Consider the following 19,126-nt stretch of genomic DNA (forward strand, 5'->3'; position numbering starts at 1 on the left):
AGAATGGACACAGATATAGCCAGACAGGATGGAAATGATGGAGAGGAAGAGTCACCAAATTCACATATTTGAGGGGAAAAAACCCTAAGATCTAGATTTTAGAAAAACTCACAAGAATGTGCAAGAGCTATGAAATTTATTAAAGTAAAAAAATTATTTTTGGCTGATTTTTAAAGTACTGTTTACATTCTTTTATTGAAAATAGTTAAGCAAAAAGTATTCTATTGCCCAGCTATCTTATCTGCAATTTCTCATTTCAATGAAATTGAGCTGTTATTCTCCTGTGACAACACCACGAACAGTGTAATTTTAAAATGTTGTTCACAGTTTACAGAAAAGCTCCTGCTTCATACAACACTTGTATAAATATGGATTGAAAATTAAAAATATGCATTTATCTTTTTAAGTAGCAGTATGGTGCAAAGATGCAATACTCAGGCTGTCCATTGAACAGGTTTACTATTGCTTTTCTTAGATTACTCTCTACTTACATGAATTTTACTAAAAAATAGTATTTAAGTACACAAAGTAGATAATCCTTTTTTTTTTTTTTTTTAGCATGGATATGGATCTTTTGCCACATTGTTACAGCAAATATTCACAGTCCCCTTCACAGACAACTAAATAATCTTGCAAATGCTGTGAGATAAACTTACTTACATCTTGGCTTTCAAAGAAAATGTAGACAGACTAAACTGATAAACCAACTGTTCCTTAATCTCCTTCATGGTAGAGAATTAGTTTCTCTCAATTCCAAAGTGAATTGAGCATTCTTTGCATTTGATGTTTAAGTACCTGTAGATTTAACAGCTCTTCTCACTACAGAAGGAAAGGGATTTAGTACAAGCTCTGTACAAGATAGAAGGCTGTGTTAACTGAAGAAATTTCACTCAGCAGGCAAGCTTTTTCTGTAGACCATTCAACAGACTGTGTTTGCTGTCATTTATTTTGAGCAAACTTTCAACATCTGCCAGCAACTTGAGTCTCTCTCACAGATTTTATACTTGCCTCATCCAGACTAGAGCTGCTCATCCACTGGTATGGAAATTAGCAGAATGCCAATACAGACTAAATAGGGAAAAAAAACCCAGCCAAACCCAACATTTTCAATGAAATTATTCTTTGAAAATGAATCAGTCAGTATGATTCTTTCAGAGTTTTGCTTGGAACCTGCACACACAAAGAATAGGGGAAAAATTGCAAGCTATTTTTTAATCAGTTCTGTGAAACTTACAATGACCACAAAGGTTCTATCTTTTCAGCCTTAACACTTGAATACAAATACATAGAGAATATTTCCCATCTCAAATATTAGGATGAAAAAATCCCTTAATGACTAGAAAAAGTTCACAGCTTCCTATGCTTGAAGGGAAAGAAAGGGTTTCCACAACTGTTTGAAAAGAGAACTCCAGATCTGTGGTTGCATATCGTGAGAGGGTAGGGGATGGGAAATGACCTTCAAGGGACCCACAGCCATTCAGTGCAGAGCTTCACGTTCTCTGCTCTTTGCTATTCTCTAATCTCATCCCTCCACCTCACAGTTCTTTCAGCATTCAGTCTGGAAGCTCTTCCAATGCCATAGCATGAAAAGCAATCCCATAGTACAGGTATATATTCCTGACCCAACCAAGCCATAGAGGCAGTTCTTCACTTCTGAAGAAATATTTAACATTGTCAAGTGCAACCCACAAAGGAGCTGGTTGCTTCTCTCATTTATAAATATCCCTAAACACTCAATAACAGTCTTTTCCAGCAGGAAGAACCAGACCAGAGGAAGGTCCATAACCACATTTCATTGTCTCACTAGAGACATTGGTACACTTGTCAGTTACTTATAAGCACCCAATGAAATAAAATGTGTAACACTATCATACTGACACTAAAGCTTTAAGATTATTTGAAATACAATTTATTTGAGTATTAATTTAAAGCTTAATAGGAAGGACTAAAATGCATTTCTTATAATAATTAAATCCCAATTAATAATGAAATCACAATAAATCACATCAGAAACTCCCCCTGAAATGACCTGTTAAATTGTCCCAAATAACCAGTAAATAAAGAACAGCTCATCCTACTAAGTATTGAAGTGCACAAGTCAGTTTTCACACTGGTCACTTGGTTTACTGTGAGTTCCATTAAACAATTGACCTATGCTATGTAACATGACTTCTGTAATAGTGCAACATAATCATATCCACCCAGTCCACTGAAATCCAATGCAAGCAAGAGAGAAAAATAGGAATATACAGGAAACTGAACCTGCAGGACAAAACCTTAACAACTGAGAGGTTAACAAGAGACAGAATTCTACAGTTGCTCTGTGATGAGCCACCACAGTAATAATCAAATATAACTTTGAAAGGGTTAAAACAGAACTTTGTACTTAATAATAAGGTCACACCAGATTATGCATCTCAAGGGGAAAATAAGAGAATTTATCCTGGAATAAGCAATTAATTCTATACAGAATTTTATTATGACATACTTTAAGGAGATTGTGAAGTTACACAAAACTTATTGTGGAATGTTTAGAGAAACAAAGGAAAGGAAAAGGAAGAATCAAGGTGGTTCAGGGATGAACAAACAGAAAAAAAATACAAAGAGGAGACTGAAATAAGTTGGCTGCTTGTGCCTGTTTCTCCATTTAAACCACTGAAACAGTCAGCGTACAAGATCAATCTCCTTGCCCCCAATACCTCAGAGAATACAGAGTAAATAATATTAACTACTAATAATTATGTAGCATTAATACATGTTTTGACACACACTATATTTATACTGGTTAATTAAGCTTGCCCAAACTGGGTCTCTAGAAATGTCTACTGAAAATGACCCCTGCTCCATATCAACTGCTGATTGACCTCCAGAAGCTCTTTGAAATGGAGTTAGTTCTCCTGGGGGAAAACTTTTCTTACATTTCAACAACATGACAGTATATCAATAAATTTTCAGAGTTTACAAGTTTTCATTAGCTTTTCTTACTATTTTACTTTTATATACAAACCTCATCTATTATATGTATGCAACATACTATATATAGCAGGAAAATATTAATATGCATAAAATGCATAAAATACACATTTATATATTCCTATATAACATATATTTAAATTGATATTTATAAAGGAATATGTTTTTCAATAAAAATAATTACACCGTTATATAATACATACAATGCACATGGTATATAACATGCACATAGGTAGCCACAGATGATAGGAAAGTAATGAAATTGAAATACTATAATTTAGTGTCAGATTATAAGGATTTAGGCAAGTAGAGGAATTTAATTCCACATACTGCACTTGTTAAACAATCTAAATGACTTTACCAGTTTGGTGAGGAGTATAATTTTAACAGAATTGCTATGAAATAATAATCACTAGCACAGCTGAAGTGATGTTTTATACTCACTTTGCATAGTCAAAGAGCCTGCTGTCCCAGAGCTGGTGATTGCCTCTGTATCCAGAGTGGAAGAAACAAGAATCTGTACCATCAAACTGGTTGAGACCATCTTCTGAATTTTTTGAGGCGTGGCTGTGCACCACATCAAGCAGGACCGTGATGCCCATCGAGTGAGCAACGTCAATCATTTCCTTCAGGTCGTCGGGAGTTCCGTACCGGCTGAGAAAACACAATGTGGCATAATCAGGACTCATGCTGGCAAAGCTGAACCTTCATCATGGAAACTACATCAAAGTCAGCAGTTCTTCATCACTTACTCTGCAGATGTACACAGGTGGTTTTTTCAGCCTCTTATGCAGTAGCTATTGCTTACAAACTAACACTTGAAACCATTTTTCATTATAAGAATTCCATCATCCACGCAATGCTTTGCAGAAATAGATTGTTTTATTCTTCCCTTATTAATAATTCATCAAATTCAGTATAAAAGATAACAGGTACAACTTAAAGCTGCTATTTAATATTGAATACTTCCTTAGCTCATAAAGGACAAGAATATATTCATATTGCTGGAATAAAGTGATGGAATGATTACAAAAGTAAATGTACATCCACAAAGTCCACAAAACAAACCATCTGCTGTTTTACTGCTCAGTTATTTGGTTTAGGTACCACACTATTTTCTTATTTTTAAAAGAGGGTTTTGTCTCCTGTGCCTGACACATCTTTTTTCAACTAATTAAGCCAGTTAAGAACTGCCTGTCTAAATTTAGCCTGGTTGCCACTTGAGCTGCTTGAAGATTAAAAAAAAAAATTTAAAAATTAATGACTTCCACATTTATCATAATTTTCTTAACAACTACCTGAATTCATTTTTCATGTAATTTTACCCTATGACTCAAATCTAAGTACAGTCTGTTACAAACCTGTAAGGGAAAGGGTTCACACAGAACACACAGAGCCATAATTTTAATCAAGTTCATTATGAAGAGTGTATAGTTCTGTATGTCATAAAAGAAAGCCCTACACATCCTGTTTGTTACTGCCAAGAATTCCACAAGCCCAAACCCATGCATAAAGACTGCTGAAGGTGAATTACCTGAAATATGCTATGGCAGCTGAAATTACTTACAAACTTTTTGTTTGTATCCTATCCAAAGTGTTTCACAGAGCAGCTAAACACTGTGCCAAACTGATTCCAGATTTAAGAGGAAGGTAGAGCAAATACCTAAGCCACTCTCTCACATTATACACTTTCTTGCAAACACACACCTGTATGCAATACTGATTACAGTGGATGGGAAGGAAGGGAAAAGGACAGAGAAGATGCTGGAGCACCTAAACCTACCTTGATGCTGCAAAGAAACTTGTGACCTGATAACCGAAACTTGCATAGTATGCATGTTCCATAATGGCCATCAGCTGGACACAGTTATAGCCTATAATAGAAAAAAATATAACAAACAAATGCCTTAAGGATACTTAAGAGTTTTCAATACCTGTAACATATCCATTCCAGTCTTGTCTTATTTTAGCTGCCTCCTGACCCTAATGGTTAACACCTAAGAACTCAGTAACTTTGACAAAGCAATTCCACCTAATAGTTTATACCTGCGTGATCTCCACTACAAATGAAACAGGCAATTCGTCAAGTGATCTACACATACTGAATCTCCTAGATGCAGACAGAAATAAGTGTAATCCTTATTTAACTTCAGAATATTAGTTATGCCAACTTCCATGTCCTGAACTGCTTCAACTTTTGACAGTTGCAGTTAGGGTTAGCCACTGGCTACACATACTATACAGAATAGTTCGGGTTGGAAGGGAACTTAAAACATCCTCTAGTTCCCACTCCTCTGCCATGGGCAGGAACACCTTCTACTGGACCAGACTGCTCAACATCCCTTCCACGGATGGGGTATCCACAGCTTCTCTGAGTAACCTATTCCAGTGTCTCACTAACCTCACAGTAATGAATTTCTTCCTAATGTCCAACCTAAATACACCCTGATTCAATCTGAGGCCACCCCATCCCTGGTGTCCACTTGGACATCAAGCCATTGACAGAAACTCTGAGTGTGACCATCCTGCTAATTCCTTACCACCAAGTGGCTCATCTGTCAGACCCACATCTCTCCAGCATAGACACAATACTGTAACTTCATGACATATTGAACCTTTTTTTTTTTATACTGGCAAAATAACTTTTTTCCAACTTTAATAGTTATTTCTTCCCTCTTTAAGAGTATTCCAAAAAGAAAAAACACAACTGTAATATGCTTTTATTCCAAGCTCACCCAAGAACTAAAGCAGTCCAGGAGGGCTGGGGGACACCCTGTGTTGTATCCCCTAAGATAATTCAGTATATTCTTAATGAAGGAAACTCTAAAGAATAAGGTTTTCTCTACAGACTATTAAGATTAATACCACCATCACTTCTCCACTTGAAGAAAATAGTCACTTCATTCCTTAGTTTCAACAAGATGCTACAGGATTCTTTATTATTCCTTGTTATTTTATAGCTGTGACATTTAAAACCAGAAGACGGTGTGAGCCCAGCAATTTCTCAGATTCATTGCTGGTTTATAATTCAGGTTAATTGTACTTATTTTTATTTATATCATTTTTATAAATAAACAGCAACATTGCATCAAATTAATCTCATTCAATTTGCTTGCTATTTATTTTGCTATTTGTCATGCACGTATCCCTACAAACTACTAATATATTAGAGTTCTCATATAGAGATGTCTTTAAGCTTGTCCTAAAAAGTATGACATTCCAAAACTGAATCTAATAGACCTTAAAAATATTTTTTAAAAATACTTAATTCCCACAATGTTTACTTAATATAAGCAGGAAGGAACAGTAGTTATAATTTTTGTATACCCTGAATTTGATACTGTTTTTATTATTTGGTGTATCAGCCTTTTCATGACATTTCTCCACAAAGAAAAAATTGTAGGCAAAGCAGAATGCCTTCCTAACTCTGTAAATCCTATTAACTTCCTGAGACAAGTGAAATTCCTTGACAGTAAGGAGTCAAAGATATATAATGTAAAATCCAAAACTGCTTTTTATTAAGGCCTTGCACAAGTGAAAACTCCCTTGTCTCACCTGCAAGCTCAAATTTAGAGAATGGCGAAAGCCACAGAACATTGACTTAACATGATATCTAGAAGAAAATATCTTTTTCAGGCACTCTGATAAATACAATAAATTTAAAAAATCAAACACAAACACAGCCACCATCCACAGAGGTTTCAACTATAGATGTCATGATTATTTTACAGCAGTGTAAAATACATATTTCATCATAAGGCAGTAAAAGACAGTAACTTCTAACATTGTCCATTGCAGAAACAGTGCGGAAAGATGCCATGGGAAAAATAATTAAAGTGAAATTGAGGTGAACAGTTTTGCTATGGCTCCTGACATAATGTTACCAGCTCATTCACACATGCTCTCCAATATACTAGAAGTTCTTTTCCTGAAGAAGGTCTTTCATATTTAAAGTTTCCTTGTTCTGATACTTCTGAGCCAATGTTCAGGGATAAAAGAAGTCTAGCAGGCTTATTCTGGCAAAACAAAGAATATTCAGGTATTTCTTTTGTCCTAAGTAAAGCTTAGTTCTAAGGAACTAAGAACTACTTAATTCATTCTACCAGTAAGCTTTACTTACTGGTAGAATGAATTAAGAATTAAGTATTTTCTGAAGACTGCCACAAAAACAGGTCCTTTTTCAAGCTGAAAGCAAATAATGCCAAAAGCAAATTACCTTGCAATACTTATCCGGGCTTTAATAATCATATTTTACTTAAAAATCTGCAATGGACTTTAATTCACATATCCTATTTCAGTCTTTCTTTGTTCTCCATAGATTTCACTTGTTTATAACTTTTGCTCACCAAAGAATCTATTTTTATAATATGTGCAATTGGGAAATTCAAAAAAACCTCTAGATACTTGACAGTTGTCTTTTCTAATGAGCACAGGAACATAAATTTTATCTCTGCAAGCATTTCTGGTATTACTTACCAAGATCCTTTATTCTAGGTAGTACATTGTATGTGAAGTTTTTGTAAGAAGCTACTTTGCCTTCTGGGGAAGCAATTCCCACATGAGATTCATAGATTCTTAGGCTTTTTAATCTCTTGGGAGAGGGATTCTTATGCTATAAGAAAAAAAAACAGTTGTCACTAGGAACAGCTTAAGAGTGTTGTCATAATCACATGGTTTGCACAAGGTGAAAAACAATTTAAGGTTTATTTTGTTTTTTGTCTAAGAGAATTCCAAACATTTCAGAAGCAATTGACCATTTTAAACTGTTAAAGCAAATGTCTGTTTAAAATTAATGTCCTTTATGAACAAGAAACTGGACATTCATGATTCAACACTTTTCTTATACTCTTTTTAAATTACACGTCCGTGTTCAGACTAATAGTAGCCACTCCTCTTGATGTCCTTCTGAATCACTATGAAGCTTGTTTGAAAATAGATGGAGAAAATAAGATACGTATTTATTTTTAAGCGTACCTGCTTTTTGCAGGTACATGAAATTGCTGCCTTCTCTTAAATGAAATTTAAAAATTCTTTATTCCTAAAAAATACAGTTTCACAGCACAGAATCACCTATATTGTATATTATTTAGGATTAAAATATAATTTTAAAAATCCCGAGTCTGGAGATCAGTACACAGCATTTCTAGACGGGTGAAAATATTGGAAGAATACAGAGGCCATCAAAACTATTTGTTAGTTTATTATTCAGGTGAAATTTTGAAAAGCTAGAACAAAGCTAGTTGAATACACACATGTGGACAGAAATTAAAGGAACAATGTGAAGAACAAATCTTCTGGTTGAGGCTTGTTCACTGTGATTTCTTTCCATTGGACACCTCTGCTGTTTTTTTTCCAGTAAGGCCTTGTCTGCACCCAAAAGTTCAAGCCTCTTTTTCACCCCCATTCCTTTTTTTGATGACATTGAGATGTCACACAGCATCATACACAGAGTAGGCCACTAAACTGATAGACTACACACTTTAACAAGAGTTAATGTACATTATGTTATCTATTTTTAAAGAAGATATTTTCAATGCCAGTAACCTTTTCTCTCTAAAGCAGTAGCTTCATAATTTGAGGTGGATACAAAAATTTAAATCAAAAGAGAGGTTACAGCATCTCTAATATAAACCACTGCATACCATTTTTCAGGGAAAACGTGAAAAAGTTTACTATGAAACAACATCACTCTGACAGTCTGAAGTTTCCACATGTTTTCCTAGGGGATTTTTCATGTATCATACAAAGAGTTCTCTCCATACAGCAGTACACGAGAAGAAAAAGGGCTTTATACTCAATAACAGGATTTTCTTGATATAAAGAAACCAGGACTTGACCAGAGTGTGGGCTCCTTATTTTTGAAGTTTTTTTCTGACTTCATGGAATACTAACTAGTGTTCAGTACTGAACGTTGTATTTGCAGGTAATCAATCCTTAAATCCAGTACTGATAATTCCCTGCTTTCCTCCCTTCCAGGAACAGCCATCTTGTCCCAGAATAACTGTCAATTTTGCCTAACAGGTGGAAAACCAGGTTTAAAATACCACATTAATAACTATTTTTATATATTCTACAGGAGGCTGAAAAAGCAGCTCAAAAACATCCATCATTAAAGTCATTTATTTCTGTCAAAGCCATGAATAAAAGCCCTTCATCTCTCAGCTGTTTTAACTAGTTTGCAATCTCCTTTTATTTTCTTTCAAACAGGGATAGAAAGACAACATGATACACCTCTTGAAAATGATATTGAAGCCTTACTATATATGACTGTGGTGGGTTCCAGTGAACCCAATCATAATTCACTTTGTCTTCATCACGGACCACATATCTTGCCCAGGGTGAAATACGATAGAGGAGGGCGCCGTTCTGAGCACGAATCACCACCTATAAAATAACACAACATATGCAGGCAGTCACTTATAACTCACAGAACGCCTTCTATGCAAGCCACTGCACAGAATGAAATAGTAGACTACAGAGAAATTTAATTTAAAGAACACACAAACACACAATGCAAGTCAAGAGAAGGAAGAATGACCCTGCTGGCAGGAATGATTTGCAAAGGGACAGTAAACCAGACATGTCAGGCAGGAGTGATGATCAACAGCAAGAGCTGAAAGGTGAGAATATACATAAGCTTTATATAAGAAATGGGAGAAGAAGCCTTCCCAAATGGATTTCTGTTAGGTTCCCTAATTACCCCTGTCATTGCTATTTCCTTTCCATGTTCTTATAAATTTAAATAGACATGCAGGATAATGCCATTAGAATGAGAACTGTGATTTGTTTAACTGGGCAAACAAAACAATCTAGTAAGGCAATTTTCATATCATTATTCCATCTTCTTTTCCATGCTCTGTGAGTCTTTAACAATGTCACATAGCCTGGAATCACAGATAACATAAGAAGCACAGGACAATTTTTGGGTTAAGGCAAAGAAAAATTTCCACCTCTCTCACATCCTCCCATCCCATCCCACCTCCCCTCTCCTCAGCACAGAAGGAACAGCACTGCTCTGGTTTTGCTTGGTATCTTGGCTGCCACTAAAACAGTAACACAGATGGTTTGCAAATTTAAAACCTAGAAATGTACAAGCAAGTGAAGGCACAGAATTCTTGATTCCACTTTTTTTAAGAGAGTGATGACTGAGACTTTTTAGTTTGATTGTTGGTTTCACAGGGCTTATTTTTTTTTTTTGTAAGAAAAACGATGAAATTATAAGAAGCCTCAAATAAAAGGGAAAGGGATTGAGTATTTTTCCGCTCTTTGTGTTTTGGTTTTTTTTTTTTTTGTGTGTGTGGTTTTTTTTGGGTTTTTTTTGTGTGTGTGGTTTTTTTTTGTTGTTGTTTTTTTGGGGATTTTTTTTTTTCTGTTGTTTTTTTGTTTTGGTTTGGTTTTTTGTTAAAAGAGTGACTTGTTTTTGCTCTCAATTCCTAACAGGTAGTCTGGATGATGAAATCATCACAGAATTGCCTTTTCACCTTTGGCAAGTGTTTTTCATTGTTTTGATAGATTATCTGTATCCTTAACCGAATCATGGAAGAAGGCAGGATCACAAAATCATGTTTAGTTGAAAGGGACCTTTTAAAGGTCATCTAGGCCAACAAAGAGGAAAATATGTATATGCAGATGATTAATGGAAGTTGACAGAATAAGGCAAGTATGATTGCTGTGCCTTAGTACACGTTATTATAACTCCAACAATTCAAAACAGGCTTTATAAAATGGAGTAATTCATACCAAAAACCTCACAAGAAAAAAAAAAGATGAAAGACATTACAAACAGTGTAAAGCTGCATGGAAAATTTATTCTGTTAGCTGCGCTAGCAAAGCTGACCCAAAGAGTATTTCTGCAAATTCTATCAACACTGTGAAGATCCTCCTTGCTGATAGCATTGACAATTTGCAAATTATTCTTAAAATAATAAGTTATCTCCTCTCTCTAATATCACACTTCTGATGGTGCTGTTGCTTCTTTTATTATTTTGTCCTAATTTACCCATCACAGAAATAAGATGATTACTGTATATAATAACCTACTCATCTTGGCATTCCTTTTTTCTAATATTTTAGCATAATTCATACTAGACAGACTTAAGAAGGGTGGGCACATTGAAGAAATGTGAAGTAATTAATCTACAGTCAGAAAATTAATTAGCTGTAGTACTGGTTTAATCCAAAAATTATACTGGAGGGGGGAAAATAAATTTCTTTATTATGATATATTAATTCAGTCACATACTGTCTTTAATTATAGCCATTAAGCAATGAAAAAGTTAAGAAAAAAAAATATCAGAAAACCATTTAAATGACCAACCATCAGTTATTTCACTTTTTCAGCTTATACTTCTATAGTAATACTGCACAACCAATTTCTGTATCGCATCCTTCTGACAAAAATAAGAACTTCTGTTTTTCTGTAGTCACTTAAATTGACCTTATTTTCCATAATTTGTGAGACACCAGTGCATTTGTTTTACCATTTATTTAGAAGTCATTTTGTTCAAGTGCTAGTTGTGCATTTATTCAAAACACCTACAATGCCAAAATTAATGGTTACACTTTTCAGGAATTTAGACTTACAGGAAGTCATAGAAGTTTCTAGTAACTTTCACAGTCAGAATTTTAATAGATAATACTAAAACTTCCTAGAAACACATACATATATTTGTCATATATCATTATAGTAATAATGTAGAGTCATAAACAAGTGATGGAAATCTACAATTCTAAGGGTTGGGTTTACACTTGAACAGTCTTAAAACTTTAGAGTCTGCTCTATTTTAAGGCTCACAATCTAAATTTTTGGGTTCGTTCATTTTAAAACTCGGCTTTCAGTTCTATCATGCAAACATGTAAGAAAACTCCCATGATCAAAAGAAAAAGTTATCACAATCACAAGGTTGGAAAAGACCTTTAAGATCATAGAGTCCAACCCAAGAAACCTTTATCCAACAACAGAAGTAATGAAATTTAACCATGCAAATATTAGAAAAATCTCAAAAAAGTGGGGAAGTACTTATTTTAAACAAGTAATCATAACATTTATTTGTTGCTTTCTTTACAGTATAGGTGGTCTTAAGAAAAAATTGTCACATATATCCAGCCATGGCTATAGATTAATCTCACCCCTACAGTAGAAATCTCAGGTTTGCTTATTTGTTGCTGTAATTTTTTTAGCATCATGGGCTGTGCACAGAAAAGAAGAGTCAAGCAAAATAATCATTACACTACCAGAGCTGGTAAAGTTGAATCTTTTCCTTCTCTGGTTTGCTGAAACATAACCAACACAGTGTCCTTACAGATCTATCAAGTGATCCCTGGCAATTTCACTTATTCATAGCTATTCTTGTTTAATACGTTTCTTAATTGTATGCGAGTACCATTTAGAGAGTCTCTCCTAGGCTTAATTATCAAGCTCTATACTCAATCATCTTATTCCTCTCTCCTGATATTGTACAAATTTTATTAATAAAGTTAGAAATAAAAAATTCAAATAATGTTTTCTGAAGTTTCTTGAGACAAAACTCTCACATCGCCATGCTTAGTTGAAGCATGAGCACGGAAACTAGAAAAAAACTGAATGGCACCACAAAACAAATAGCAGTTCAGCCCAAGACTGACAAAAATAACTCTAAAGCAAACAGTCTGACAGCTTTAATTCCCATATTTGCTTTGCTATTTCTTGAAACAATGACATATAAGTAAAATAATATAATAATAAAAGGAGTAAAATTATAAAGCACACATAAAACAAAGACAGGTGAAAACTCTTGTTCCACTCATCCCAAGTTATGATTTGTGGTCCCTTCTCTGGAGTGTCCAGATACAAAAATTAGCTGCTGTGTATATTCTAAATGTGTTGTTACAGATTTTACAAGCATAAAGAATACTGAATATAGTCATTACACAGCACTTTGGATGAAGTACCTATAAATCAGTTTAACAGATACTGTATTTTTCCTCCAAATTAGTTTGAAATGAGTAAAAACAAATTCATAAAAGTTGCAGCCTAACCAGCTACTACTTAGTTCATCAAGGCTTTATAGATGACTTTACCTTCTCTAATTAACTCAAAAAATTGTTCTCTAAAGAGCAGATATAAAACCATGATGTTCATTAAATCTGGCTTTTTCAAACTGCTCTTGGGATTTACCTAATACATTTTCACAAGGCATGTCCCTGATCATTCTTCAATGTATATGAGGAGGCATATCCCACCATTTGACATAAAAACTGCAGCCTCCACTAAATAAAGCCTTTAAAATGCATACTGCTATAGCACGAAACACATGCCAAGTGAACCAAGCAAACTGACAAAATATTAGCCCCTCCTCACAAGCAACCTGTTTTATAGTTATTTACACTTCAGTGAAAGAAAATCTTACGTAAAAGTTGCCCCTGTATTTTTGATCCTATTATTACAGAAAACACTCCAACAGAAGGACAAGTGCAGGGAAAAAAAGGAAATCCAAGTTTCTGACACAAACTAGTACATCCTCCTCAATTACTCAAAAATCAGCAAAACCTATTTAAGAAGAAAGAAACCAGTATCTCAAAAGAGTTGCATTTACACTGCCCAAATTTAGACAGAATGAAACAAATACAAAATAACAGATGTAAAGAATGTGCCACCATCTATATTAACCACATCTTTCTGTGAAACATGAGATAAAGTAATATATTATCAAATTGTATAGTACAAGGATAACATCAAGATTTCTTCTGTGTCTGAGAGGGAAGTATGTTAAAACAGCAAGCCTGTTTAGAACTCTGTTAAAAAAAGGTTTTCTTCTATTTCCAGAGTCTTTATGATGGGTTTCCCACTGGAAACTTCTAACACGAGAATGTAGAAAATTCAAAGATAAGCCATGCTGAATTTGCCTATATCAACTTTAAAAATAGCTCACCTAAATAGTTCAGGGTTTTTCCCCACCTCCCCTAGTGGTAAGCATTCAAAATCCTTGATGTGACCTTTGAATGTCACATGATTCTGGCTTCCAAGTGAGATATAAATACATGTAAATAAATGGTCTTACAGAAATAAGTGTCAGGAAGACAGAATGAAAATGTCCTTCAAAACTTGATATTAAAAAGTCTATTTTCTCTAAAAATGGACATGACACAGACACATAATTTATATAAGTACAACTGCAAAACAACAGAAGTGAAGACCCCAACCTATGGTGTACATCTTTTGTATGCAAAGGTTAAACATTTCTGTTTAGTATTCATATTCCATTATAGGGATGTTGGGTGTATTTTCCAAGTTTCTGTGCAAAGCATATAGCATCTTGAAGTTTAGCATCCCAAAACACTAATAAGTGCTGTGGATTTCACAGATGAGTACACCCAACACAGAATAAGCACAACCTTAAATTTGAGTTTTACAGCATCAGTGCTAGCAAGTTATTAATTCTGAAAAACTTTCAGACGTAAATAAAAACATATGTATGGCTGTAGTCTGAGAAAACCAACAAAGGCTGGCTTTGAAAGTATGTAAAAACTGGTGTGCAGAAGTTCATTCCAATTTTCCAAATGCTGGACGACAAAGCAGGACCTAAACCTTCACAATAACATTAGTACCAAAGTGACAGTGCATTCCACGTCCGTCCACTAGAGGATAGGAAATTCGTGGAATGGAGAGTAGGTTGTAGGATAAAACTAAATATAGGGGTTATGAGTCTGTTTGATGATGTTTGAAACTCTCAAAAGCAGTTTATTACAGTTAAGGGGAAACCATCACTCTGAGGTCAGTCCAGTATCATAAAGAAAATGCAATAACACATAGGAGCAATTCAGAGGCTGAAATAGGTCTCATTTAATGTAATGATGCTGCCAATGCAGGACAAGTGAGATTGAAAGGCTTTGATTTTTCAGGCATTGGAGACTCTTGGGTATCCCATTATTCTGCCTTTCCAAAATAACACAGTCCTTTTCTATCACCCACAGTACATCCAGCAATTCCTTCTGGATGTCTTGGGGCATTTAAAGGAAAACTCTGTGCTCACATTCAGGCAATTTTCAACCTACTGTGACTCAGGGAAATCTGCTGACTTTTTATGAACAGACACCACACATTTTTTTCTTAGACGATCTATAATGATAAAAGGTTCACAAGAAATTTAAAAGCTTTGTCACAAATACAAATTCAGATAAAAAGTAAATCCATGTGTAAAAATGGAGTTTAAGGTGGCTGTTCTATTGTTATGACAGACAAAACTCTGCAGTAACAGGCCACAAACTATCATATTTAAAATTCATACATGTCTATGAATATCCCTTTTTTTTGTGTTTGCCTACCTTCATCTTGTCTTCACATCAGCTCCATTTGGCTACCCCAACTCCCAGTGTACACAAAGATGTACTCAGAGCAGTGTGAGAGAATAATTCAAGAGACAGTTGCAGAAGATCAGACAACTACTCTGCTCAGCAACCAAGCCTTTAGCTTTCATTTCCTGCATATAATCTATACCTGAGCATTTAATTTAATTATGATATACTCCCATAAGGTGCCTGCCTCTGTTTCCACTAATTAGGAGACAAGCTCAACATTAGAAATAAAAAGCCATGCAGTCATTCCTTATTTTTCAGATATTTATTTAGATTTAAAAGTATAATCTTCTGGACAAGTTCTTTAAAAATTTATATATAAAGAATTTAGACATATTTCTGCTGTTTGAGAAATTTGTTATATAGTGCTTTATCATTTATACACCAGCTGAGGAAATGAAAATAATGAAATGATAACTAAATAACAGATGAGTATATGCAAGCCAATAAATTGCTCTGAAACACCATATTATTATTTCATTACTTTAATAGCTTGAAAACACTTAAAATGATTCTTGGTGTATGTGGCTTTTAATACAATGATGAAATTAAGTTTGCCATCAAACCAACAATAGCTAATAAAATGAGAGTGGACTAGCTTTAATATAAATATGGAAATGGCAGTGTCTTGTTATATAAGGGCAATAAGCTATTATTTCAGTAGTTTACAATCTACAGTATTTCATTAGCTTCAGATCTATTCATTTCTGACACAAAATGATCCAAATATAAAAGGCACAGGAATACAGGTGGAAACATCATCTCAGTAACATGCATCTGACTTAAAAGCAAGTTCAATGCAAAACATAAAACACGGGCAAGATAACTTCTTAAAGATTCCCTAGGAAGTTTATATTAGGTGTGGTGATAACATAACAAGGTTTTTCTACTTCATGAAATTCATTAGGAATTTAGCATCAAGGTATTTCCCTGCCTCAGTTGTTCTAAAAGTACATGAAAATGGAAAACAACTACTTGAATACCAAGACTTTTTTAGTATAAAATGAACTGTAGAAAACAAGTTTACTTTTTAACTTTTGCTGTAGATAAATAGGGTAACCAAGAAATAGCACTACAAATTTATAAGAATACAAAAGAATCTGACTCAATATACTTTGGACACATTGCTGCTGTAAGAAAACCTGGTCTTCGATCTTATTTCATAAATACTGTTCAGTTTAGAAAGACAGGTCCTGCATTCAAAACAATCAAATCCTATTACAATTCAACCCATCCAATCCTACTATTCTCTTTTTCCTTAAGCTGTACATCCTTTTCTTAGCACCCTCTAATTGCTCCAGAAACAGGATCATAGAGTTGTTTAGGTTGAAAAAGATCATGGAGTCCCACAGCTGGCCCAGCACCATGCTCACCACTGAACCATGTCCCTGAGTGCCATAGCCATGTGTTTTCTTGAAAACTCCTGAGGATGGCAACTCTATGACTTCCCTGTTCCAATGCACGATCACTCTTTCCTAATATTCAATATATACAACTGGAGGAAATTTCCTCTTTGTCCTGTCACTTTTCACCTGGGAGAAGAGACCCACTCCCACCATGCTACAATATATCTATCAGCTGAAAGTCCCTCTCCCTGTGCACCCCTGCCTGTCCTATTCATCCTCAAAAAGAATCCATCCTGACTTTAGCACCCAGGATAGAACACATGGTTATGATGATCTTTTGTCAGTGTGCAGTGTAAACAGGCCATTTACAACAGCAAAGAAAATCACATCACCCCCTCACGAACGTGGAGGAAACCAGAGAACAACTCCTGCCTTCCTACAGGCCAGCAGTGGTTTATGAGAGAAGCACTGGAATCCAGGGGCAGCACTTTGCTATGTTTGGTTCGTAATGCATAGGACCAGAGCAGAGCACTTCCTGATAACACAGTGCAACCTGCTGCAGAGCCCAGAAGTGGAATCTAGTTTCTTGTCTGGAAGTTCACTTTAAAGCAGCTTTAGATAAAAATACAGAAGCCTGATAGAAATCTGAGATCGAACAGCATGGTAAAGAGCATTATTCCGTAATTGTCTTTACCTGACAGATTTTTAGAGGCCAGATAACTTTTTCTCTTTAATATCCTCAGATATAGAAGGCAAGAAATGAAGAAGCAAACACTGCTTCTGCTCTTCTTGCTACTGCACAGCCCTATAACAAATCTCAGGAGAGGCAGCAAGGAAATAAATGAATCAGAAGATCTTCAACACTTCAGCTTCCCCAACTCAGGAGTAACTTCCCAAATGAATCTTCACCCAAACTGGAGGGGCAAGAAGCATGGAAAATGGGAGATCTTTCTAGAACTCAACTTCACCTGAAAAACTTTACCATACTCTATTCATACTGCTCCAAATAACCAAGAAATCGAGTCTATCTGTCAAGGTGCTTGTAGACTGAAGTTATTTCCTTACAGTGAATTGATCATAAACCTTGAAATGAAATTTTGGAAAGAATGGACAGCATGTTGCTTCTTCCAGGCTGTTCTCCTTCCTAAATTGCAAATTGGTTACACTGGAAAGAAAAAGTAATAGAACATGAGTCACATTATTCCTTCCCCCAAGCTTTTATTTTCCTGATCAATTTATAATTAATATCAAAACTGGGTCAGATGATACAAACCAGTTGTCTAGTTTTCTCTTTTTATTCCAAACTATTTTCTGAAAAAGAAACCTGCTAAAGAGACAAGCATTAATATCAAATATTGAAAAAAATATTCCTTAGCTATCAGACATAACAGTACTTTTTAAGTGGTTTACATGCTTAACAAAGTTCTGCAGACAACTCTGTGCCACTCAAAAATCATTGGAGAGAGATTTATTTGCTCTGTAAATATATCACATCAGCTATTGAAATCTAAACTTATGGATATTAAATATTTGTTCACAATTCCCCCCTTTTTCCCCTTCCCTGTTCCCTCAAGGAAAGAAAATAAATTAAGATTAAAATACAATCAAGATACAAAAGAGGCAAAAGCTTATATTCTAAGCCAAGTCATGAAGTCATGCCTTGATTTTCCAAAAGAGGGAGATGCAGCTCCATTTGAGATTTTAAGTATTTCAATTGCATTGCAGAACTTCTGAATATCTTTAACTAGTTTACTAGATATGGTTAAAAAGAAATTATTTTGCTCCCTTTTCTGTTTTTGTGCTTCTCGTAGAAAACTAAGAGAAACTAGTAGTAACAAAAAATACTGTATTATCTATTTGAATAAAAAATTAATTCAAAAGATAGAGCCAGTAGCCTAGAATTGTAAAACATCTATGCAGATAAAAAAATGCCATAGAAAAATCAACCTGTCAAAATCCAGGAAACCTTTGGAGAGATGTTAAAAATGAAAGCAACATCACACAGAAACGCTCCAAATTGATTTTAACAGTCAAGTGTATAGAAAATACTTCACTTAATCATCCAAGTACATGGATTTATAGCTGTAACCCACACAGGGGCGGCATTATTCGGTATGAGGGACAGCCAGTTCATTTTCACAAAGGGAAAATATACATCTGTGCTGAGGGAAAGCATTAAAACTTTTCTTTCAGTCAAGAATCCTGATCTTGAAAATCTTTTTACAAAAAAAAATTCATAAACCAAAGGAAAACTGGAATCTCTAAAATATAGAGTTGAAAAAATATTTTCCTTCACTACGACTTAATCAAAAACAAGTTACTATAAGAACAGTGATGAAACTTAAAGACTATAAAAATTTGTATGCATAATACAGAAGCATTATTGTATGTATTCTGTTAGTCTCTTAGTTAAGAGGCTTGGGGTACAACAGCATGGTTTGAAAAGCCACAATAATACTAAAGCACATTACACA

The 19,126-nt window shown here is 34.8% G+C and overlaps 1 protein-coding gene across 5 annotated transcripts in view; it reads right to left on the reverse strand.

Moving 5' to 3' along the window:
• GBE1 (1,4-alpha-glucan branching enzyme 1) overlaps positions 1–19,126 on the reverse strand; it is a 138,544-nt gene that overhangs the window by 72,532 nt on the left and 46,886 nt on the right. For all 5 annotated transcript variants that reach the window (XM_031505937.3, XM_085557296.1, XM_085557102.1 and 2 more), the window contains exons 4-7: positions 9,232–9,357; positions 7,450–7,585; positions 4,757–4,847; positions 3,418–3,627 (exon numbers count right to left, since the gene is read on the reverse strand). In XM_031505937.3, the coding sequence (XP_031361797.2) occupies positions 3,418–3,627; positions 4,757–4,847; positions 7,450–7,585; positions 9,232–9,357 (563 nt within the window). The remainder of the gene's footprint in view (positions 1–3,417; positions 3,628–4,756; positions 4,848–7,449; positions 7,586–9,231; positions 9,358–19,126) is intronic.

Source organism: Lonchura striata, chromosome 1 (assembly GCF_050655825.1).
Source record: "Lonchura striata isolate lonStrDom1 chromosome 1, ASM5065582v1, whole genome shotgun sequence".
NCBI lineage: Eukaryota > Metazoa > Chordata > Aves > Passeriformes > Estrildidae > Lonchura > Lonchura striata.